Raw genomic sequence first — 25,332 nt, forward strand, 5'->3', positions numbered from 1 at the left:
ATCATACACAGTGTTTTTTATGGCAATTTTTAGAGTTCATTTATCTGGATTTAACATAGACTCCCATACTGCGTTGTTCTCCCCCATCTCCGGGAGCGCGTCTACTGACTAGGTCGCATTTGTCACTGCATCCGGAGTCCTGTGAGTAGAGCATGTACAAGCTGACTCAGCGAAGACCTCAGCCCTCACTGATTGGAGGAAGACTGCTACTCTTCTTTCTCTGATTGGCCCGTAGCAGTACCCTCTATTGCGGGCCTCCACCCAATCCCGGCATCGTAAAGTTCTGCTGCGGAAGAGGGGATGCTAAGGAGATGGCTCAACTTAGATAGCCCTGTGTTTTTCCAATAATATTTTCGCCATGGATGCACTTTGGAGGAAATCTAGAAGCAGAGGACGGCTGCTTGTGTTTGCAGCAGTCTTTGTGTGGTATGCAGGGTCTGTGAGCTGTTTCGGTCAGAGCCAAGACAGCGAGTTTACGTTTCTGTTGCCAGCAGGAAGATCCGAGTGTTTCTTTCAAAACGCAGTAAAGAACGGTACGATGGAGGTCGAATATCAGGTAACTGTGTATGGGGGGTCCGAAGAAATAACCACTCAATGTCTACACAGTTTATTTCATAATAGCAGCGATAGCGGAACATGTTGTAGATGCCTTGCGTCACTCCTTTCAGCTAACGTTAGCTGGCATGCATGCATGCATGCATTGTGCAGGTATTTTAATAAGCCACCATTAACGTCACATTGAAGAATCTGAAGTTATTACCAATGCATCTTTTGTTCCACATTTTCCTGAAACGGTAAGCAAGTCAAACCAAACCAACACGTCAAACCAAATCTAATTTATCTGCCACCGTTTTATAAATAAGGTACTTCCCGAAAGTAAGATGCTTTCCCTGTACAGATCAATGATAACAAAATAGCGTACCGGAAATAACATAAAGATTTTAATCAGTCACGTGTCTGATGGTTTCAGATCCTGCTGTTCGAGGTAAACCCGTGATGCCAACTCGCTGTAGTTCTTGACCCAGCTGGTACTAGGACTAATACTAGAACTAGTAAAACCATGGTCTAACAACCCCCATGGGAAATGTCTATGCCAGTAAGAAGTGTGTAAAACTGACAGTGACTCAGATCTCAGTTCAGACAGTCTCTTCATACTGATTCATTGTGATTCTGTGTGATGCAAAAAGAAAGAAAGAAGAAACAGTGAAGTTTTCCTTTTTTTAAAAAGAAAAAGTTTGTGAGTAAAAGTGTTTAAGAATCATGACCAAAATAATTATGAATATGCAGTAGTCTTTGCTCTAAATGAGCAGCTCTATTTTCTTAGGATTCATTGTTTGCTGTGTAAAATCAGACAGCAAAGAATCAGCAACATCACCAATCTCATTAAACAGCAGAAATATTAAACAGTATCTCAACAATAATGCAAACAATAATGTAAAAAAAGATTATGTAAATATAACAACAGAGACCAGTTGGAAAATCAGCTGAACACAGAAGTAGAAAAGTAACTGTTGGGCATGGTATTAAAAGTTGTATGCTGCAGAAAAATTACAAATTGCGCAATATACAAAAAACAATGTGGGACCCAATGTTGTGAAATTATATTGTTCTAATTAGATGATTTAGTCACTGATCTAACTTGTTGCTGATTCATGGAGGAAGGCATTATATTACCTTTATGACTGTCCAAACAAGGCAGCACCTTGTAAGTATCAGTTTAAACAGGCTTTAAGACAGGAAGTAATACAAGTCAACCTGTTGTTTGTTTAGTGGGAGAGTCCCTCTTGAATGTGTTAGTATTAGTTTGGCTAGAGACTTTTCTTTTACTGCAAAATGTTTGACATTTGAATTTGAAGGTGCACAATGTGCTTATGTGAATGTCTATTTTTCCAGGTAATAGCAGGTGCTGGTATGGATGTAGACTTCACAGTAGTCTCCCCTCAGGGCATCCGGCTCATATATGAGTCACGACGCTCTGATGGAGTCCACGTGTAAGTGGCCTGAATCTGTGATCATTCTTCATATATACCCTGTGGCTTATTACAACTTAGTTTATATTTGATATTTTCATTCTCTGTTCTTTCAGGGTGGAGCCCACAGAGGAGGGAGACTATGAAATCTGTTTTGACAACAGCTTCAGTCGCTTCTCAGAAAAGATGGTGTTCTTTGAGATCATTATTGAGGGCCAAGGAGGAGATGTGGGAGGAGATGATGAGTGGGCGGGCTTAGAGGAGCCTGAGGGAAGCCTTCTTGAATACAAACTGGAAGACATCAGGGTGAGTTTTAGGTTTTTGAATTCAAGCAGAAAAAGGGCAAGTTGCATCATTTGTTCCATTGATAAAAATCCTTTTACTGTCATTGATACCTTATTGCGTAATTAACGTCACCACTAGGAATTTAAAAACGCCGCAGCTTTTTTTGTCATCAGTTCCACACACCTCGTCTGGTTTTACAGAAACTTTCTTCGGAGTGTGTCGTTTGTTGTTATAAAAATAGTTCCCAAGCGAGGAAGTTTGGACATCCTCACTCAGTCCACTTGAAAATGAGTCATCATTAAAAAAATAAATTCAAGTGAATCATAAAACACACAGTGAATGCTCAAAACTGTCATCATGATATTTACAGTGTGTTTACCGATTCACGGCGTAAACTCATGCATGCTGGAAAGCTGCTTTTCATTGACTCAAAAGGATACGGTTTTTGATTCGTTCACATAAATACTGTAATTTTTATAGTAATTTACTGTTATTTAATTTCCTTTTACCTTAACTGCTGTTTGTATCCTCTTCCCTTTACTTTAATAAGTTATTAGTAAAATTAGTAATTTAGTCCCAGTTTGTGGGTAATGTAGACACTGTGACGTCATCCATCGCAGTGTCTGGGTTTAAAGCTTCAAAGCATTTTGGACACCTGCAGATGTTGTCTGTTTGTTTTTGAGGCTTAAATTCACCATATTGGGGCAGGAGATTGTTAGTGCTCTGTTATAGGCTACCACCAGCAAGCTTGGTTAGCAACTGTGTTAATACGGAGTACGCGTGTGGCACACCAACACACATATGCCTACCAATCATAGCTAATTACAAGCCAAGTGAAATGAAATTCACTCATAAAAACTGGAGAACCAACTTCTTGGATGGTCTCACAGGCAGACATAGTATTTGCCATACAGTCTATTAAAAATTCGCCAAAAATGGCGAAAAAAGCACAAACACAGCGTAGCGGACCAAGTGAAGCACAGGAGCTACAGATTAGCCTGTGTCGGCGTGCCTCTTAGTTCACATGGACACAATCATGAAAGAATATTAAAAAAAAAAAAAATCCATGTTAGTTTAGTTGTGACAAATGGGGCAAACTGTTCATAGAGACCAAAGTCACTGTAAACATGCTTTTTTAATGGTGTAAACTTGGCTTCAAGTGGCTTAAAGAGGAATTTGACTATTTTTGGCACTATTTTGCCTTGGCTTCGTTACTTAGCCCTGGTGTTTGCCACTTGGTGTTAGTGTTCTTTGACTGGCGTCCTCTTTTAAAATTACATTACACTGTTTAGGAAAAAAATCATTTCATTAGAAATACTACACTTTGCTTTTAGTGTGTAACATCTGCGTCACACTAAGCATGTTGTAGGAAACTCAAAATGGTACAAATTACATAAATATTTCATAGACTCCAAAATTATATATGCAAAGGAAATGCACACTATGACAAATGGTTATTTATTTACGTTATTTTACCTCACCGGATATTAAGGGAGGAGAAAATAAAAAAGCAACCATCATACAGAGAAACAGTGGGTGAGAAGAGGATGGGAAGATGCGACACTGAGAGATGAATGACTTGATCACATCTTAATAAAGCCTTTCTAACATGTGATCATGCGGTCATTTACAGTTGATTTACAGTTGACTTACGACGCAACTTTCTATGGTGGTTATACAGACTTAGAAATTAGCCACAACTTAACCATATGTCTGAAGCAGCGTATACTCTGACACTCATCTGTGAAGCGATCAGATCATTAAAGTATTTGAAGAAAAGGGAACTGAATTTCGTTTGGGTTTTGAACACATTTCAAACTATTTTATTTAACCCCACTAGAGATGATGGAGAGTCCCATATATGCAAGTACAGCTTATGAAACTGAAAAGGCCTTTTAGTTGAAAGGTGATTTTTCAAAAACCTGAAAGATGTCCAGCTGCTTTCGACCAACACTTACTACACATACTAGTATGCTTCTGCTACCCGCCTCTACTTGGATAGTGTTTTTAGAAAAGGAAATCATATGTCTTTTACCTGTTATTCTTTGATATTCAGTTCGAACAAATTATTCTTGAGCTGCGAGACACAGACAGGCAGGGGAAGTGGGAAAGTTTTAAAAGACAAACTAATACACTCTTGGTTTTGTTTTGTTTTTGTGGGATTTTGCTGATGATATAGAAAATGTCAAATAACATCTGCTTCAATCTTTACGCAGTGTTTGCCAGTTTTGAAGACTTAAATACTGATGCACCTGCTGGAAAATCATTGCCTACTTGGCAAGTCAAACTAGTTAAACTAAACCACACGATTGCTGCATGACGTATTATGGGTTTTCTAGCTGACAAACTTACATTTGACATGAACTGAAACGGCACAGAAAACGCATATCTAAGTTCTGTTTTGACACCAAAATGGAAGTTTAGAAAAGTCATTAAGCCATTTGCAACTTCTATTTCTTCCACTTTACCAACTACACAATTGAAAGCTCGGTACTTTTGAGACCAAGCATAGCCTGTCATTTTTTCCCCTCTCGTTTCTTTTTCAAATCCCTTAAATCTTTGCTCCCTGTTGCTATCCATGTTTTCATGCCGGGCTTCATTCCCCTCAGGAATCCATGGAATCTCTTTACAAACGCTTGGAGCGCAGCCGACAGATGCAGACGGTGCTGCGCGCTTTCGAGGCACGGGACCGAAACCTTTTGGAAGATAACCTGTGGAGAGTCTCGTTCTGGTCGTGTGCCAGCGTGGTGGTGATGTTGTGCGTGGCTCTTACACAGGTAAATAAACATCTCAGCTTCACAACCTCAATAAGGGAAAATGATTTGTTTTGTACTTTAGGCAGACACTTTTCAAACCTGATATCCCGCCATCTTTGTTCACAGGTCTACACAGTCCGCAAACTGTTTGATGATAAGCGGAGGGTCCGCACATAGAGGGATTGTTTTGAAGTAATACATGACAGACCGGGAAGAAAATCAGCTGAGAACAAGGCATTTGGTTACCCATTCAAATTATTACTATTGTGTATTATTGCTCTTATAATCCACATGGACACAAACAGTCACAATAAATTCTGCTGGAGTTGTATTTAATTTCTGAGACCTTGTTCCACATTTCTTTGTGAGCAATAAGTAACATTGTTACACCCTTAAGGGTAACCAGATGAGTAAAGGGTTTAGGAAGTTTAGGTTAGTTAGTCATTTCTGTCATTTAGTGCCTTTAACGTCAGATCTTACCACAAGCCATCGAGGAAATGTTGTCCTGTTGTACTGTCCCATACTTCTGAAACTGTGTAAAGGTTTTGGGAAATTTTCACCAAAGGTGTCATTACCTTTGAAGGTCAATAGTGTGACAACACTTAACAATTGATCTGTGTAACTTCTTTGACTGCTGGTTTACAGGGGATAACATTGTGCAATAGTGTTGGTGGCTTATTTGTCCTCAACAGATCCTGCCATCGTAACAGCGATTTTAATTGTCATCACTCCAAGTGTTTCCTTGGTTATAGCCTTAGGGATGTTTTTCTTTTTCTTTTGAGAGGTTACTGATTTATTGTTATGTGCTGACATAAAAAAGCTGACATACATAAAGCTGACATACTTACGAATAAAAATGCAGAACAAGAATGAGGGATTATTTTCACAGTGATTAATGATGACAAACACGTGTCAGTTCTCTTTTAGACTTGTATACATACAGGATGTATGTGAATGTAAGTTCATGTATATATCAGGATTGCTACATGCATGTTTGGTTTCTGACATTTTGGCTTCTGGGGAATCAGATCGGCCTTTTTTTTTCTTTTTCTTTCTGACGTTTGTGTGTGAAAAGAATGTAATTTTGATTCTACTCAGCTTTTTATTTTTTACCAGATGCGTTGTGTGTGAGATACTTAAAAATCAAGTTTTCATGGGAGTCACTGATCAGAATAAATGCATTTTTACACAGAAATACTTTGATGTGAGGATTTTTTTTTCGGGATAAAAAGCAGCTGCAAACAGAACTGATTAAAGAATTGTCTTTATAAATAAGTCACATGATGAATTCCACATCAGTCTTGAATGAATAACATGCAGTAGATCAGCATGCCAAGGTAAACACACCTAGTAGGACAGTTAAGCTAAATGTTATCACAAAGCTTTGCCTTCAATTTACTTTTATTTCCTCAGGTTTGATAAACATTTCTGATAAAGAACAAAAATAATTTTTTCATGATTGCTACACAGTAAATTAAATAATAGAAATACTAAGTAAACTTAATAGTCTACTTGAATGTACAGAGGATGCCAGCATTTCTCATTCTAGAAGCCAACGCATACAGAGTGTCAACTTTTGTCCAGCCACGACTTCTGTTGTAATGTATAACCATTATTTCTGCATGCACTTGTTATTTAAGTGTCTAGCTTAACAATTATACGTAGGACAATCTTCCTCCTGCTGTAGAGTCTGAGGTTCCCTCACCAGTGGTTGGGACGAGCAGGGACTTGCGGTGGCCGCCTGTATTAAAAGATCACGAGAAGAAGAAAAAGATTTTGGGTAACGGTATTAGTAAAACACAGCGGACAGAAGAAAAGGTGAGGAAGAACAGGATTGCATACCTTTAGTAATTCCTTCCCAGCTACATGAACAGCAAAACACCAAAAGCAACTAGCTTTCATCATGCTTTGCAGAAGATCTTATCATGCCGCATACAGAAAGTGAAATTTTTCTCTTGGTCTCCTAATCTTACACATCAAGAGTTCTTAACCTCAATTCTGTGTAAATGCTGTCACAAGAGGCATGTTCTGCATGTTTCACTCTTTGTGCAAAAAAAAAAAAAAACAAAACTTGAGAAAAGTAAAGAAGAAGAAGAAGCTGCAGCCACCAAACACTTGTCTTTTTCTATTCATTTATTCACTCCATCACTTCATGAAGAAGAAGAACGTCTTCCTTACATTTTTTTCCATTATGGCTTAGATTTTTTTTTAAGTAATTATAATTTCTTTCTTTACTGTAGGCACTAATGAGGATGAACAGTTGTGGGAGGTAATTGTCAGACTGGGTGTTTGACTGGGTAAGTTCACTCTTACCTCAACTACTGTATATTTATTGTTGTTAAACCAGAAAAAACCCCACTGCTCCAGCAGCAGTGGGTTTTTTCCCTCTTCTGTCTCGTGTTTACTTGGTCTTTAAAACAGGAAAATGGTAAAACTTTACCCATAAAAACTTAATTAGTCAAAATTATCAAGCATATAAAATACTGGTCACTCTAATTTGTATAAGCCTGTTTGAAGCTGAGAAAAATTGAGAGAAAAGTGCGGTTTTACTTATTGAGGTGAATAGTGTGTAAAATTGCTGACAAAATATTAGCAAGTACACATAATACAAAAAGTTACAAATTGTATTGTTGTAAGACACATTTCAATTTAAATGCACAATGAAAAATTCAGCCTGACTTGCTGGTTCCACACTTTTGAGCCATTAAAGTCATCAAATTTATCCCTTTTCATAATAATAAATGCAGGAAATGTCATTATGTACTTGTTAAAAAAAATCTCACAATTACATACAATATGCTTCTGAAATGCACAGACTGAAACAGCATCAGATTACTACTTAACAGTAGTCTAAAGTTACAGGAAAAAAATTAGTGACTATTTCTGCTTAAAAGAAATATATAAGTGTAAACAAAGTCTTTAAGACCAGATAAAAAAAAAAGGTTTCTAATCAAGAAGCGAGGGCTCTGAAGGACGTATGATAGTAGGTCGGTTGGGAGCAGCCGGTGGTCTTCTGCTGCAGGAAAAGAGAGGAGAAGAGGTATTGGGGGAAGGGAAGGGGAGGGAACATGCAAGGAAAAATATTATCAGAAGGTCATGCATCAGTTTTTCCCAAACCACCAACAAAAGCCTGAGTAACACATAGTGCAGCCCTTCACCAAATGTTTCAGTGCAACTTTCCCCAATACCAAAGCCACACAAAAAAAGCTTCAAGGTCTGTATGTGTGTGTGTGTGTGTGTGTGTGTGTGTGTGTGTGTGTGTGTGTGTGTGTGTGTGTGTGTGTGTGTGTGTGTAGTTTTACCTAGGAACGCCCGGTGGCAGCGCTGGAGGCACACGGGCCGGCCTTGATGGGACTAGAGGAACAGAGTTGGGATCGCCTGGAGGCCGGGAAGGCACGGGAGGTCCAAATGCTGGTGATGGGTTGACAGCAGATGGAGGACCTGGAGTGGCCCCCCTCACCCCTGGGGGTCGGCTGGGAGGGGCCCCTGATGCGGTGCCAGGACGGGATGCTGGAGGACTGAAAGAAAGATACGGAAAGATATTTAATATCATGTCAAAAACAAATGTCATATATTTAATTTTAGCATAGCATATATTTAAATAGGGTAAACGATACTGTCTTTTTTGATGTTCCAGCCGACAGAACTCATATTATGTGACTTTTATACTTCAATCTGTTTCATTACTGCAAAAAACATGAACATAGTTGGATGGTGGTATAACTGAAAATGCTCGTTTGCATTGGTGGAAAAAACAGTCTTTAGCTGACCTCTGCTGGACATCTGGAGTAATAAAATGAGTCAAGCCTAGTTTGTCTGTTTTGCAGAGAACTAACATTACTTTGGGACATTCAGTGGTTTGGAAACATTGAAACAAATCAACAGTGACTATATGTCTATTAATAGTAACACTGGGTCTCTACCTGGTGACCACAGATGTCAGTAAATTTAGAGTGAACTTGTCTTTGTGTTGCCCAAAACATAGATGTTGTGGGTACTTCCCAAATCACATGAGTTCTTTGTTAACACAAGTGTGAAAAGGGTTTTAATTATTATTAATATTGTTTTTTTATTTCCTTTCATTATTTCCATAGTCTCAGCAGCTTTGTTTTATCTTGTATTTAAGTTTTAATGTAATATTTTATGTAAGTGTTGTGTGAATTTGTCCAAAATTATGTTGTACCTTGGCTCTTTGGCAATCCAGGTATCGTCGACAGGTGGCGGGACTGGAGTAGAAATCGTGGTGGTGCTGATGTCTCCGATGATGACCAGAGCTTCTTTCAGAGCGTGGTACATCCTCAGCATCTCATCTCTCCTCTGAGCCTGCTCCGCTGACTCCTCCATCAAGCTGCCCTGGTCCCCTGCAGAGTACAGGTAGGCAAGCAGCTCTGAGTGGATGAAGTCCTTGGCCTGGAAGTGCGAGTGGGAAAAGGGCAGCAGTTTAGAAAACTAATTCTAATAAGATTTCCACATTCCACATTTGAAATGCTATAAATAATTTTGAGCAGGACTCTATAAAGTTGCTTTTTAGATAAAGTGCAATGTTTAAATTATTATATAATTATTCCCAGCCCCCCTTTTTAACACTGTTTTAGTCTTTGCCAACTCCTGAGGGGAAATGTATGACTCTTTTATCTGTACCACTACACTCAGCAGCTGTCTGCTTCCTGCCTGCTTTGAATAAAGTCTCCGACTAATGTTGAGTCACAGCAATAAAGCAGTAGACATACGCTGTTGATCATGAGATGCATGATGGTCTTGGGCATGAGATCTCTGATGGACTTGTTGACAATGCTGATGTATGAGTCCACAAGGTTGCGGATAGTCTCCACCTGTCGTTCCAGCTGCGGGTCCATGGACACGGTGTCGCTAGAATTCATCGCATCTTCATTCTCAGTCTGCAGGACACCAGACAGATGGACAGAGACAGACGAAGCAAAAATGACCATGAATAGCAGGTGTCTTTAAATAAAAAGTTAACACATTTAGAAACACCAATTCTGGACTGTACCAGCAGAAGGGTACGATGCAAAGGTATTTCAACACAGCCAGGCTTTCTTTTGTGAGCTAGCTTTAAATAAATATATGAATAAAACCTGCGTCAGAGATAAACGATAATACAATTCCTTTGTGAATCGAGAGTTTCTTCTTCAGCCTCTGTGTGTGCTCACATAAAATGAGACTTGGTGAAAAAGGCACAATAGTGCTAGGAATAAGTGAAGTCCTTGCAGATGGTGGTTAATTATCATGAATTTATAACATTATATTAATTTTAACGCTGCTGCTTTTCACTTCTAATGTGACAGCTGCACATTAAAGGTGTGAAACTTTATACTTATACGTAAAAGATTAAAAGATGTAGGTCTGACACTTCCCCATAGTCCAATTAAGGAGACATGTAAATGACTTTTGGGCAGATCAAAGCAAAACTGATTTTGCTGCTCAAATATTCCATTTTTATAGCCATTTTTAAAATCTGTCTTCTATAGTTGAAGCTGTGTAAAATGGAATTAGCAGCAATTTGTCAAAGATAAAGATATTTGCATGTTGTTCCTGTGACAATGCAACAGTTTGCAATGCACTGTTGTGATTGTTATTGCAGTTTCCTTCAGTGTACTCTGAACATAATGCTTTGTAATACTCACCTCTGAAAGCACTAGTATAAACGGTTCCCCACTTTTCTAGATTGTAAGTGTAACAATGAAATACCTGGTCCTTTTCTGGGTAAACACCAGCTCTCAGGAAGGAAGCCTTCCAGCTGTCAACATCCTCCTGAGTGTCACATGCCAGTTCAATCTGACGCAGGTCTTTGTACACATTCCTGTAAAACAGACATGCACAAACTTTGACCAAAGATCATATCTAAAAAAACAACAACCCAGCATCACTGTAATGATTATAGACGATTAAAGCATCCACACCTCTGTTCAGTATTGAAGATGGCAAAGACGTGCTTGCTGGACATGAAGCCCTTTTCCACATCTCTCAGCTTCAGGTTGTCAAGAGGCAGCATATACTTCTTTTCCTTTTCCTGATAAAAGAAACAGTTATGTATTGACAAGTTTAAAAGTAGACAGACTGAAATGCATAAAGTTATTTCAAAACAAACTCATTCACTGCTCGGAATAACTTTCAGACATTTCTTTAAACACACACGTAAGATTTTGCCATTGTTGGCATGCTGTAACTTCCGCTTTACTCCAGTAAATTATTACTTAACCTTTTGTCTTTGAAAGCAGCCTTACCTCTTCGTCTTTGTACCAGGACAGAGACTCGGCAGTCAGGACAAACCAGTATTCCTTGGATCCCCCTTTCATAATGCTGATGTTGATGGTGAGCCAACCTCTGCGGATGACCTGTACACAGTTAAGTCCAACAGTTGATTAAGCTGTACAGACAGGTGATCAACAGCAAGCGACCAGAATGGTAAAAACAAATGAAACCTAAACATATACCGAATATATGCCCCAAAAAATGCCACAGCAACATTAACAACAGCAACATAGCAGCCATGCTGGTGTAACAATGTTCTTAATAAAAAAAAGGAGATCACTAAGCAATCAGATCAGTCCGTACAGCATCAATAAATGCACCACAAAGAGTACAAACAAGTGATAATAGGTTCAAATGGAAAGTCACCTTCTTTGCATCCTTTTTACTGCCAGACTGATGAACAGGAAGACAAATGAACACACAGGGATAATGAGCAGACGTATGCAATACTTGAAATCTGGTTGGCGTAACCATAGATGGATTGCACAGTTGGTGCGTCAGCCTTGCAGACAATTTGTTACAGTGGATAGCTGTGACAAATTGGTTCAAAATGTAACTTTTATAGACCACTAGTGCACTGATTTCCCAGTATAATTAGTCATAATTGCAGATATGTGTCACTGTTAATTACTTAAAGTCTTAATACTGCAATTAAAATGTGATTTTTAAAAGAGCCTGTAGTTCAGCTTGGAAGGGATTACTGATGGCTAAATTTCATTAAACAAATGTGCTGGAGTGGAGCTACAGATTTCTTGTTTGTTTCTGTGGAATGGTCACTGACACAGCAAAAGAACTGAGCATCTGAGCTGTGAGCTACAAAATAACAAAGCCACAGCTATTTATGCTATGGCAGCAGTTTGTATCAGTCTATTCTGTTAAAACACATCCACACGGGCATCCTTTATGATTTGGCCAGTGGTTTTCAATTTCTTTGTGCCTGACACACACAGAGGGAACTTAGGTACATTTGAGGCACATTAGTGGACTCTGGACCTAGCAGGAAACCTACAATCTCACTCCGTTGGCATTTTCTTCTGGTTTCAATCTTTCTAAGATTTCTAAGATGTCATGATTGATTTCCAAGCGCCTCTTTAGCTAATTTGGCACCATATCAGTAATCAGCTTCTCCTGACAAATGATGCACTGTTGGGCTTCTAACGCCCGTAAATCCTGCTGAAACTGCAAGTTTACAGACAGTTTTTCTACTTTCTTTAGGTAGTGGGTTGTCTTTACTGGTTTGCTGCAATTTACTCCAAACAACAAAGTTTTTCCAGAATTTTTTTTTAGTACATGTGACTGTGAACTTATCGTAAGTTTAATAAGAATTGTCCCAAATTCCCACACATCAACTTGCCTTGTGTATACAGAACATTACAGTGAATTTTAAAAAAGGAAGCTGTAAGTTTTTTTGTTTGTTTGCTTTTTTTTTAATGACAGCTACTCCAGTTCTCATAACACATCCTTGTTAGTGTAACTCTCACTTCCCAATTCCTCTCATCACGGAGTACAAATCTTGCTTCTCGGCATGGTCCGAGTGACCATTCACTCTGCACCCAGTGAAGAAGGAAGTGACAAATGGAGACGTGGGGGCTTCATACTTACAAGAATCTCTCCCTGGGCTATTTAAAGGAGAACCACAAGAAGAGGCAGAGGAAAGGGAAATTAAGGGAGAGTACTAGAGGGTCACAGACAAGAGTATGAACGTGTGACGAAACAAGGTAGTAATGGCAGGAGAGATAGGCTGAGACAACATCAAGAAATGAAAACAGAATAACAGCAGATGGAAGCAGGGTCTATGATGACATCACAGAGGCATGTGCACTTTAGATGAGGTGTAGACTGTATCTTTGATCACCTGATTGGGCATGGCTCGCTTCTTGGTGGCATTAGCAGCAGTCCTTTGCTGGGCGCTGTAGGAGGCAGATTTCATAACATCAGATACAGAACTTTTTTCAAACGGGGAACAGATGACGGAGAAAGTCAATAACTGTCACTACTCTTGGAATCTTTCATGCAACATAAAAGAATCTAAGACATCAGTTTCCTTTTGATCAGTTTGCTTTTGATATATATTTTTTTATCTTTAACCTCCTAAGACCCGAACTCTTCCACGGCATGCATTTTTAATTTCTCTTTGATATTTGGGCTGATTGGGGCCGGATGAATGTAAAAACAAAGAATTACCAGATTTTTTTTTACCTTATTTTTGTTTTTATGAAAAATAAGAGCCACATATGAAGATATTCGTTTAAAATTTTGATAGAACAGTAGCAGTATAATGTCCTCGTAAGTGGATATCAGGCCCTTGTAGAGCAGAATTGAGTATTTTGGTCTAAATAACCCAAAATGTGATGCCCACATATGTGGACACCAGGTCCTAGGAGGTTAAGGCAGAGCAGGATGAACTGTTGAGTAGCCTTTAAATGCATTTGGGTTTAGTAGAATTTCATTTTAAACTAAAAGGCAGAAAGATTAAACGCTAACCAAACCAAAATATATTTACACAAAATGCCCACTTTATTAGCCGTTCAACTGCCCATTAATGCAAATATTTAATCAGTCAGTCACTTTGCAGACAGTCAGACGCATTTAGGCATGTTCGAGCTGACCTGCTAAAGTTCAAACTGAGCATCAAAATTGAGAACAAGGTGGTTTAAGTGGCTTTGAATGTGGCACTATTACAGGTGTGAGGCGAGCTTGTCTGAGTGTTTCAGAAAGTGCTGATCTACACAACCATCTCTAGGGTTTACAACAGATGGTCCTGAAAAAAGATAATATGCAGCTGACGACAGTTCTCTGTGAGAAAATGACTTGTAGATGTCAGAGGTCAGAGTAGAATAGCCAGACTGCTTAAAGCTGATAAAAATAACCACTCGTCACAACCAAGCTATGAAGAAAAGCATCACTGAGCACACAACAGGCAGAAGAACAGGAAACTGAGGCTACACAAAAGGACAGTAAAAGACTGGAGAAATGTTGCCTGGTCCAGTGAGAGTCCGATTTCCACTGCTGCATTTGCATCAGAATTTTGCATAAACAACTTTCTGATGCAAATGCAGCAGTGGAAATCGGACTCTCACTGGACCAGGATGAGTAGGATGAATCCCTCCTTTTATTTTGCATAAACAACTTAAAAGGAGGGATTCATCCTACCATGTGTCAAACATTTAGGCTGGTGGTGGTGTAATGGTGCGAGACAGATTTTCTTGGCACACTTTAGGCCCCTTAATACCAAGTGAGCATACACAGTGAGCATACAGAGGCTCCCTGAGTACCTTTTTATGATTTTATGATTACAATGTACCTGCTTTCTGTTGGCTGTTCAACAGGATAGAGTGTCATCAGAATCAGAATCAGAATCAGAATCAGAAAGGGGTTTATTGCCAAATGTTGAGCAGGTTTACAACATTAGGAAATTGCTGCGGTGCTTCAGTGCAAAGGTCACAAAGGTCAGATTATCTCGAGCTGGTTTCTTGAAAATGAAAATGAGTTGAATGTTCTTAAAAGGCCTCCACATTTACTATATCTGAATCCAGTGGAGGACCTTTGGGGAGGTGGTGAATAGATGGACGTGCAACTGACAAATCCAACTGTGGTGCTATCACTTCAATATGGACCAAAAGCTTTGAAAATATATATTTTCCAGTGCTTTGTTGATTCTCTGCTATGAAAAAAGGCATAAGGTGGAGCTCCCAAGGCAAAAGGAGCTCCACCCTAGGTACTAGGTGTACCTAATACAGTGCCCAGTGACTAATCACCTACAGTCATGGCTAATGATTATGTTTGTTCATTGTTAGAACTGAAATTGATGATTAAACATATGGTTTACAACAGTGTGACAAAATATCTATCACTAAAACAGCACAAAAAGAAAAACAAAAAGAAAAACAACTGCAAATTCTCACTTCTACAAATTCTGACACGTTAACTGACAAGTTACAAGAAACTGCTCTAGGGTAATTCCACTGACAGGTGTGAGGTAATCGGTGCCGCCCTTAGGTTGTATTTTAACTGTAAAGGTAAAATAATCCCAATAAATTTAAGTGAATGCTTTTTGTGTTGAGAAAGAATCTTAGCCTGTGTATGTATCATTTCAAATTTAGGCTTACTTTTTCCTGATACTACAGAACAGTTTGAAAGTTCCACACGATAAAGCTCAACATTTGATTGATAAACTCTACACACTGAATTGATCTTAAAGAGAATAAAGCTGTTTACGCAGATGCCCTTTCTCTCATACGGCATACGAGTCTGCTTCAGATGAGTTTTCAGTTATGGGTTCGTGTTTGGAGCACACAGGAGGCAGGTCACATGACAGCCACTTGCTTGCTAAATGATTTAAGACTTAGATGTTTTCTGGCAGCAACTAGTGGTGGAAAAAGGCGGATAATGTTTTAGCCACTACGATTTATCATGGAAATGGAAAGATTTTACTATCATGTATATAATTAAAAAGTGAATATGAACCCCCGCATTTACTTATCCTAATTAAACTGAATAATCTATATTTTAAGTTGGTCTTACTTGGCAAATCCAATAAAGTCCTCATGGTTAGTGTTTATGTAGGACAGCTCAATGTCAATCAACAGCAGCACCTGCCAAAGAGGGCAAAACATGACGTGTTGTGTACACAAACAAGGCAAGCTTTATAATTGTTCAGGCAAGCTCCATCTCTAGCACGCACCTGGTCTTTGGTTTTGCTGTCTCTCTCTCTGATATAAGTGGTGACAATCCGCTCGGTCTCCTCTCTCAGTCGGGGGTACGAGGTCAGCTGTAGAAAGCACACATACAGAGACACATGCACTGCTGCAGATTGATGCAGATTACACACGGATACACTGTTACTGCACGCAGGCTCAACACTGTAAAACAATCTGTGTCTCCTTGTAAGCAGCTACACTCAACCAGTGACAGTTAAGTTACACCATGAACACATGTTTGAGGTCAGACAACTAACACACAACACCTTAGGAGGCATGCGTTAACAAGTCCTCTATCAGCTTGAGATTTTTTCTTATCTATGAAAATTTAACCATATTATAAAACAGCACCGGGTTAATTAACCCCTTCCACTGCACTATAATCTCAAGCTCATAGAGAAACCAGGAAATCAGTGAGGTTAAAAGATAGGAAAGAGGGAAAAAAACAGTCTGGAAGAGCATTGTGAGTGTCTCATTGTGGATGTGAATAGTGTAGAAAAGGTACACCACTTGAAATATACACAACACCAGCCACAGCTGTGCCATTTTAAGCAGCCACGTGTCTTGTGAGAGGGGAATGGATTTGATATTGGTGAGGTAGTGTTAAATCACTAATCCCAGTGATGATGGGCTGAGTGGATTTCAGGATCAGAGTGGGAAGGGGCTCTTGGATTTGTCATTGGGGGTCCAGGGGAGCAGCAGGATGGATGTTCAGCAAAGCCTTCAAGCAGCGGGACACTGACAGGACGAGTTAGTTTATTGAATTTATCTGCTCTTTATCACTATTTAGTCTTAGCCTGTCTGTTTTTTCTCCTTCACTCTTTTGTCCTTTAGCTCTCTCTCCATAACCTCAACATGCCTCTCTGCTATTCATGTTTACCTTTTCAGTGCACTTCCTGATCAGGGTGACAAGCTCGACGACGACCAGGTCAACACATTTCAGACAGGGATCTTTCAGCTTAATGATCTGCTTTTTCACTATAGCTTCAAACGCCAAGTCTGGGGTGAACAGGCCTGTCCTGTAGTGATGCATCGTGGGAGTTGGAGGTTTAATATCAGGAGGAAGAGGAGGAAGTGTTGTATGTGCCATGGTGGGGAAAAAAAAGGGGATGGTGATAAAAAAAACCCAAAAAGCCCATGTTGGATGGAATAGTTTGGGAAAACAAAGCATTTAAAGAGGGAATGTAAAGATGAAGGTTGAGGAATATGACAAAAGGGAAAAACAGGTGGTTAGTTAGTTCTACTTCATGTTCAGAACAGAAACAAGCTGCAGGTTGATGGAGGTTTCAGCTTCCTGTACATGTGCAAGTTAGCTGGTCGGCTTATATCTTCTTTGTCGCTGTAGAAACACGACATCAAACCGTGTACAGGCAATCACAATAAAGCCTAACAACTTTGGTTAGTCCCACCTTCATAACACAATTTCAACTTGCCCAAAAAGAGTTCCCCCCAGTGTCAGCTATATGTTGGAGTTTCGCGATCGAACAGAAACAATAGCATGCTGAAATTTAGTTCAAAGCAGGGCTTTGATTAAGTATAATCTCAGGAAGCAGCTGTGGCTGTAGACGCTGTCTCGAGCTATTTCTTCAAACCAGGCCTGCAGCTTGTTTTTTGCAAAGAACCTGTGCAGGAATGTGTCACAGCCCGTCTATCTCTTACTACACAGCTCCTCAGAAACACCACTCCAATGCACTGCAGTACAGCCAGAACATGTAGCTTTATATTGTTTTCTTCATATAAGAAAACCTCAAAGCAGGATTATAAAATAGTTCTTTAAATTCCTGTTTCGGTTGTGCAATCCAAGAAAAAAAATGTCCAGACGCACACAAAAATGGCTACTGTTGGGTGAAAAATTACATCTGGCAGTACAAGCTATGCATGAGTAGCAGTCGGGCAGGCGACCATGCAGTGATACCTTATTGGTGCACTGTCTGACTGTGTTGATGAGCTCCTGGATGACCAGGTCGATGCATTTCAGACAGGGCTCTTTCAGCTTAATGATCTGCTTTTTCACTATGGCCTCAAACGCCAAGTCTGGGGTGAACAGGCCTGTCCTGAAGGACATACAGACAAGACAAACATGGAGACATGGAGTAGGAGACACATGGGAACAGTGTGAAACAGGTACATACACACAGGGAAGGCATGAGCGGAGAGCGGGGAAAAACAAACGAGGGAGAGCAGAGGAAAGAGACGGAAGAATTGGAGCAGAAAATAGACATAAGGCTGACAAGCAGCCGAGAGATTACAGAAAATGGTTACAGAAAAAAAGCACATTATAGCCAGCACACAAAAGAGGGACACATAAAGCACGGACAGAAAAGAGGTAAGACAGGTGAGCAGACAAATGTGTGGGGTTTTTTCACAGCCTGGCTCAACTTGCCTGACTCCATGGATGTTCTTGATGGCATAGCTGATCTCTTTCCTCAGCTCCTTCTCATCAAACTCCATCTAAGACACAGTGGATTTGATTCATTATGTGTATCATCGGTGATACTTGCAGCCAAACAACAGTAGCAACAGTCTAAGAGGCGCTTGTGTTCTTCGGGTAATTCAGGGGCAAATAAAAAATATGTGACCTAAAAGAACTCAAAAAAACAGACAAAGAAAAATAATTGTTTTTGAGAAAAGGGATGATAACACTTGTCACCTTCACTAGTTCAAAGGGAAACCGCTCATGAAAGATACGGTTAATCTTCGCTCCACCAGACAAGTTGGAAGTATCCACTTGATCTCCAGACCCTTCTATACACTTCTCAAAGTCCACACCAAACTGCTGCACCATCCTGCAGGTTTTACAAAATGAATATTAAATGTAATATCCTGTAGAGTTTTCATGCATCTGTGGATCTGGGTCTGTGGAAGTGGGTACTGACTGAAGTAACGCCTTTGTCTTGCGTGCCGGGTCGTCAGGACGGAAGTTTTTGTATTCCTCCACCTCCTTCTCCAGTGATAGCAGCTGGCTTTGGAGTTTACTGCGTAACCCTGGCAACGTGTCGCGGATGTGGTTGGTGAGTTGCTGTAAAGAAGTTACAAAAAAATTGTAAGTTTTTATGAACACTTCTGTGCTATAAGTGACTGTCGTTGCCTGTTATATGTGTTTGTTTAATCAGGTGTGTGTCTCACTTGATTGAGGGACTTCTGGAGGTGTGGTGTACCCATGCGTTCTGCAATGTGCCTGTATGCAGGATGAGACAGGAAGAACTTCCTTTCAGCGGCTAAAGCGGCACGGATGTCTTTCTTCCCATCAATGTCCTTTTGACTGCGGTTCACCACACCAATATAACCTAAAGAAAAATACAAACAAGGCACCCAGGGAGTTTAGAAGACCAGAACCACATCATTTTTTGATTTGTAGTCACACAAGAAATTTAATGGATTTACTAAAGACCAGACAGAATTCACAAAGTGGAACATCCCCCCACACTTTACTAAAACAACAGCACATGTGACTAAAAAGTTTTTTTTGGTTGCTAGGCCAAATATATTAAAAATTACAAAACTAAATATTATACAAAAAGCTACATGCAGTTCCTACAAAGTTAATTTCTTAAACTCTGATTAAAACAGTGTTTGTTTTACATCAATTTAAAAAAGAAAACTCAAAAAAATACTCTGAAAGACTCAACACACACCCAGTAAACCTCTGTTTGAGCTCTTGCCCTTGGGGAGGAAATTCAGAGCTATTAAATCAAGGACAAACCGATTAAAGAACAGTTTCTTTCCTAAAGTAATTATTCCACCTAATGCTGAATAAATGCCCTTTGACTGCTGTTTTCGAAAGCAGTGGGAAGGCAATGTGTAATATGTGAAAAAACAAGAACACGTGACTGTGTTTTATTATGTTGTTTTTCCTTAGTTATTATGAATTTGCTGTCTTTTTATTGCTCTATTCTTCTACTGGATGCATTTCATTTTGTTGCTGTGGAAATGATAATGACAATAAAGTGTCAGAATCTGAAATAACAGGCAAAAATTGAAGCGAACCTTAAGTCAAAAGAGCCTCTTTGAAACATGAGCTGCAATTCCACCAATCCCCACTAGAGGCTATGCAGTAGCTTTTTTTTTACCCCTGTATTAAAATGTTCAACTTCTTGTTTATCCTCCTGACAACCAGGCTATTCATTTATGACCTCTGTAATGGACATTTGCTTTTTTGACTCATTTGAGCTACCCTTCCAAGTCCTGATGTACTAAATAGAGGACATCCTGGACTTTCCATTGATATCTCATGTGTTTGGGTGGCCTCTTTTAGCTCCAAAGAGGCAGGAAATCACAAGAAAGTTCAGTGGGAAGATTCTTTTGTCCTTGGGTCTCAGGAGGTTGGAGTCAGGAACAAAATAGATTTGGTCTTTACAGTTAATCCCCCTGTTTTTATGGCAACCACATTATGCTTTATTATGTTTGTGGCTGTCTGAGTAATAGGTAGGTGTCGTGTTGTCTAGCATTTTACCCGAATGCACTCTAAAGAGCTGATGTTCAGTTATTCCAGTAAGTAAGTATTAAATAGGATGCTAACTAAAATGATGCTAACTGTGGCTGTTAATTGGCAACACAAAACTGTGTAAAACAACATCCTTTTACAAAGGAAAGTAATCAGCCATCTTTAAATGCACACTTAATCGGGCAATTATTTTGTATCATTATTAATATTAACTTCTATTTCATTGGTTAATGCAGCATAAAAACTGTGTATGGAATCATCAGTCAAATCTGACAAATAAAATAAGATAAAATAAAAATTTTAAAAAAGCTTAAACATGTGGCTGACTTGCATGCTGCTACCGTTCATCTTATGCACAGGCTAATCCATATTCCAAAGGCCACTGCAGCAACCTAGGTTCAAGTTTATCACAGATTTTTTGCTCCATGTTTGCTAATTTTGCCTAATTCTTTCCCTCCTGGTAGTTCTTTTTCCGCCTCATTCAATTCATCAATTAATTTGGGATTATTTGAGAGACATGCCTCTATCTTAAAATATCTCTGGCTGTTGTCCCAATATAGTCATGCAAGGTTTAAAGAAAACAACAATATAGCAAAACCTGTTGTCCACAAAACAACAGGTGATACTGCTGTGGGTATGGCGTGGGAGTTTTAATGCTTTGGTTTTGTGTCCGTACCTCTGCGGAGCGGCAGAAGTTTGTTTTCCAGGATGTCTCGTGCATCTGTCCCCTCGTCCATCAAGTCCAACTTTGTGATCACACCAATGGTCCGTAGCCCTGAAGAAAAGTCGTAATTATGTTTTAGCATTCAGATAGATAATCTCAGAATGATTTCAAATAAAAACTTATTGTCATCAGCATTAATAACTGTTGAGTAACAAATAATTTGCAGTTGCTGTACAACCCCTGAAGTTGCTGCAAAAATTATACTGAAAAAGTTACAAAAAGAAATATGTAGATGTGTGTAGGTCCACATATTCTGAACATTGGCTTACCCTGAGGGTCCACCTCCTTTGCTATCTTGAGGGCATCTGAGTTGGCCAGGTCTGTGTTTGCAGGGGTAACAGCCAGGATAAGACAACTCTCCTTAGTGATGAACTGTAGCAACATGTCTCTGATCTGATGCTCAATGTCCTGGGGTTGGTCACCGACAGGCACTTTAGTCATCCCCGGTAGGTCAATCAGGGTCAGGTTCAGCACTGACAGAGAAAAGAGGGAACGGTGAAAGTGATCAGACTGATGTTGAGCACTGGCACTAAGAAGGCTGAGTTTGTAAATGTGTGTGTGGTACCATTAGGGGAGTAGACACGGAGGTTGATGGGGATAGGGGAGATGCCTTTGTTGGATCCAGTGAGACGGTCTGTTTCCGCTTCGATCTCCTGGCGGACCTCATCAAAGTCCACAAACTTCCTTCCTTTACAGTGCAAGAACTCTGCATACTCTACATGGAGATAAACAAGTTTTAGACGGCAAGGAGAAAACCGAATGGACTGGAAAGAAACGGCACAAAGTAACACAGCTGTAAGATGTAGTGAGTGAAGCTCAATTAGTGGCATAAATGATGCAATTATTAAACCTGTATTATATGGATTTAGAGTGCAGGATTGTAAACGCAAAACAATCCTGTGTGGTACAGTTCTCCAGCTTTCTTCAAGAAAAGCCAGATTTTCAAGAACTACTTCCTAACAACTGAGAAACAACTTGCCTGCTTTACTGTTAACCAGCTGGAGGATGAGAGGGCGACGGGTGACGATGCCAGATCCTCTGGGCAAAAAGTCCCTGAAGGAGAGAAGCAGGTAAAGTTTAACACAACAAGTAATGTTTAATGGACAGGCTTTTCTTTTTTTTTTTTTTTAGTTTCATACAGCGTTTACAGCACTTATGTTTTTTGCATTTCTTATTCTATTATACTTTAAAATTCCTTGTGTTTAGCAATATATTTTACATAGCACTAAATCTACTTTTTTATTTGTTTTGTAACATTTTTCTGTCTTATTATCAGCTTGTACGGCATCTGTGAAGTGATCTTAAAACCGGCAAATAAAAGGTGCTTTACAAAAAGGGCTTGACTTATAAGTAAATACAACAACAAAAAAACATCAATTTCATTTTTAAACTATATCAAAATCCTACATATTTAGCATCCCCTACCAAAATAAGAGTTCATGGTGTAAAACAGCTTTCATATACCATTAACTGGAAATGCAGGCCTCCATCTGAGCTTTTGCATTATTAATGCAAAAGCTCAAGATTGACTTGCATCCCTGTTCAATATAAATAGTGCAAAGACAAACAGATGTCTCCCACTGTTTGCCCTTCTCATTACATACACATTCATCACAATGGAAACTCCTGTCCAATAGAATCGTGATCATTTCCAGGTCACTGACTACACATCTCTCTGGGCCATGAAAATATGTCCTTATCTGTTTTTCTGTTTGCATGCCCAGCCAGCAGCAAGGTCCAAGTTTTATTGTAAGGTAAATAAGCCCCACGCACTAACATATAATGATTTGAAGCTATACACATGTATACAGCCTCTGCTTGTAGTCATTGCTGACAGCGCAGGGAGGAAATTGCACAACTGTGATCCCATCCTGTTTTTTTCTCTCTCTTCCTGTCACTTATGAAACCACAACATGAGTCGGTTGAAGCAGCGGGTCATCTAAACTGGAATTGCAAAGGACACTGCTAACTGTTTTTTGTCCTCTAAACCAAGAACAATTTAAAAAAACAACAACTGATGATTTAGTCCACCAACACAAAATTAATCATGAACATTTTGCATTATGATAATCTTTTCTTTTTTTTTTTAAACAAACAAAAATTTAATTTTGGGGGATAATTTTACATTATAGCAAAATGTAAAAGGAACATTTTTTTCCCATTTAGTGGAGAACTAAAATAAGGGAAACTTGTCAACATTTTATAAACAATAAAATAAAACAATAAAATAGAAAAAAAAAAACCTACATCAATAATCGAAACTATTAGCCGGATGTGTCTGACAAAAACTAACTTCCACCTTCGTAAAACAAGTAAACCCCCCCAATCTCAAAACGCAGTGCTTCATCTCTGAATGTCAGTGGAGCAACTAACAAACATGAAAACAGCTCTGTACTCTTCTGTGGGTATCTGGTGGTACCCAGTGTGTCATATACACATGACAGTGCAGCTGGTGACATCACTGATGACCCCAGCACAAACACATCAATGCCTCTACTGTCTCCCTCGGCCACTGCTTGGGACTTGGAGACAAAAGGAAACGGGGAAAAAGGAGACATGGCAGCCTAATCAACATTCCCGATCTCTTGAACAACAAATGAAATCATTTGGACATGTAGTCGATTAAAGTGGTCCTGTTACTTTGTTACTAAACTCAAACTGTGGATTAGGCCCCTATAACTGCATTACGGCCATGTCACATTCCCCTTCCGGATTTTGTTTCAAGCTATGTCAATGTGTTTTTAATGTAAAATACTGATTATTTTACACAACGTAATAAAGTGAGCAGAGTGCCTCAAACATATGGCAATAATGTAACAGCTGTTTTACTGCTATTTATCATCAAGAAGAATCATACACTGCTTACTGGAATTCCTTCTAGCTCATTCATCAGCCTCACAAAGAAATTCAACAGTGCTTAGCATGCTGAGAGGGCAGAGTCAAGGCATTTTCATATATATACGATGGGTGTAACTGGGTGTAACATAATAAATGATCAATCCACGATGACTTCATCATAACTGCTAACAACCTTTACATACCTCACCCTTGAAAGTAAAACATTTACCTGACTTGTGTAATTTGAGGACTATGAAGCTATCTTTCTTTTCAGAATGAGCAGTCTCAAGGAAAACAGCCTTTGTAAATGTTTGACAGAATGGGCCTAATAGGAAGCAATGACTGGAAAGAACAGTGGACACAGATCTAATGAGAAAGTCACATTCTTGACTGTATAGTTCAAGAACACGGACGCTAAGACGAAAGCTTTTATTTTATTTTTTTATTGCACTTTACTTTAACACTCGTTTTGTACCAGTTCTGCCAGTCACTAAACAAACAGCTGTGTTCTTGCGTAAAATGCGTAATTATCGATCGTGAATAGCACAGCTCCATAATGGAAATAATCTGTTGGAAAACTGGGAGGCTCCGACACACAGACGCGTAACCAAGTGTTTAGCTGGCGACTTTTACGCAAAAGCTCTGTGTTGTTTTTATTAAAAGAACAACGAGAGACTCCTGCCAAAAAATGAAAGTTAAGCTTCACGGTGTCAGTTTTAGCCAATACTACATATTAATGGTACAACCTCCCAACGAAATTCTCCAACACGGAGCTCTTCCCTGCACTCTGACCGCCGACGACTGCTATCTGAGGCAGGTCCAAGTTGCAGGTCTGGCCGATAGAGCTGAAGGCGTCTTGGAGCTTGTTGATGAGGGGAATCAAGTCTTCCATTCCCCGGTTTCCCATAGCTGCAGCTCGGTCAGCTCAGTGGGCTTTATTCTGCTCTCCTCCACGGTCAAACAGGAGCCAAGGGGGTCTCTTGTCCAGCAAACCAAAAGTTCCCAAATGGCAGTGCAGTTTGTCACAGGCTCGGGGAGTTTATTTCAGTACGACACGAGAGAGCTAAGAGTCAGAAGTCCCACCAGCCTTTAGTAAACTCGCAAGAGTCTTAAATGTGTGATCGCATGATAAAAGTCGCCACATTAGACTGAAAACTTCTGTCATCATCCGGTCAGGCGACACCCAGCCTCCGCCGGAGATTGTAGCTCCGCCTGGAGCGTCATTTTGGTCAGTTATTGGTCGTTTGGGATGTCTGTCAGTGTACACATACATATGTCATCATTTTTATGACAGAGCACAGTAGTTTTTGAACTTTGACAAATTAGAAAAGAGACTTATCTT

At 39.6% G+C, this 25,332-nt stretch overlaps 2 protein-coding genes across 5 annotated transcripts; one reads left to right on the plus strand and one right to left on the minus strand.

Annotated features, from left to right (window-relative positions):
• Positions 1–263: 263 nt before the first annotated feature.
• Positions 264–6,206, plus strand: tmed1b (transmembrane p24 trafficking protein 1b). Its single transcript, XM_040004575.1, has 5 exons — positions 264–556; positions 1,894–1,991; positions 2,087–2,276; positions 4,865–5,032; positions 5,138–6,206. Exons 1-5 carry the CDS (start codon positions 359–361, stop codon positions 5,186–5,188), a joined length of 705 nt encoding a protein of 234 aa, XP_039860509.1. The 5' UTR covers positions 264–358; the 3' UTR covers positions 5,189–6,206.
• Positions 6,057–25,186, minus strand: LOC120716882 (dynamin-2-like). 4 transcript variants are annotated; one of them, XM_040004571.1, is made up of 20 exons: positions 24,737–25,185; positions 22,132–22,205; positions 21,718–21,867; positions 21,422–21,625; positions 21,105–21,203; positions 19,111–19,271; positions 18,861–19,003; positions 18,635–18,770; positions 18,368–18,435; positions 17,900–18,038; positions 15,969–16,055; positions 15,809–15,879; positions 13,140–13,194; positions 11,257–11,367; positions 10,933–11,042; positions 10,721–10,832; positions 9,742–9,909; positions 9,195–9,421; positions 8,314–8,529; positions 6,057–6,752 (listed from the first exon to the last, which is right to left on the minus strand). In XM_040004571.1, the coding sequence occupies exons 1-20, from the start codon at positions 24,895–24,897 to the stop codon at positions 6,713–6,715; spliced, it is 2,532 nt and encodes an 843-aa protein (XP_039860505.1). In that variant the 5' UTR covers positions 24,898–25,185; the 3' UTR covers positions 6,057–6,712. The 4 variants fall into 4 exon arrangements, with proteins under 4 accessions (XP_039860505.1, XP_039860506.1, XP_039860504.1 ...); XM_040004572.1 differs by lacking the exons at positions 6,057–6,752; positions 17,900–18,038 and adding exons at positions 7,222–8,024; positions 16,865–17,003 and having other exon boundaries at positions 24,737–25,186; XM_040004570.1 differs by lacking the exon at positions 6,057–6,752 and adding an exon at positions 7,222–8,024.
• Between the last annotated feature and the right edge of the window lie 146 nt (positions 25,187–25,332).

This window comes from Simochromis diagramma, unplaced genomic scaffold (assembly GCF_900408965.1).
Source record: "Simochromis diagramma unplaced genomic scaffold, fSimDia1.1 OVJJ01000487.1, whole genome shotgun sequence".
NCBI lineage: Eukaryota > Metazoa > Chordata > Actinopteri > Cichliformes > Cichlidae > Simochromis > Simochromis diagramma.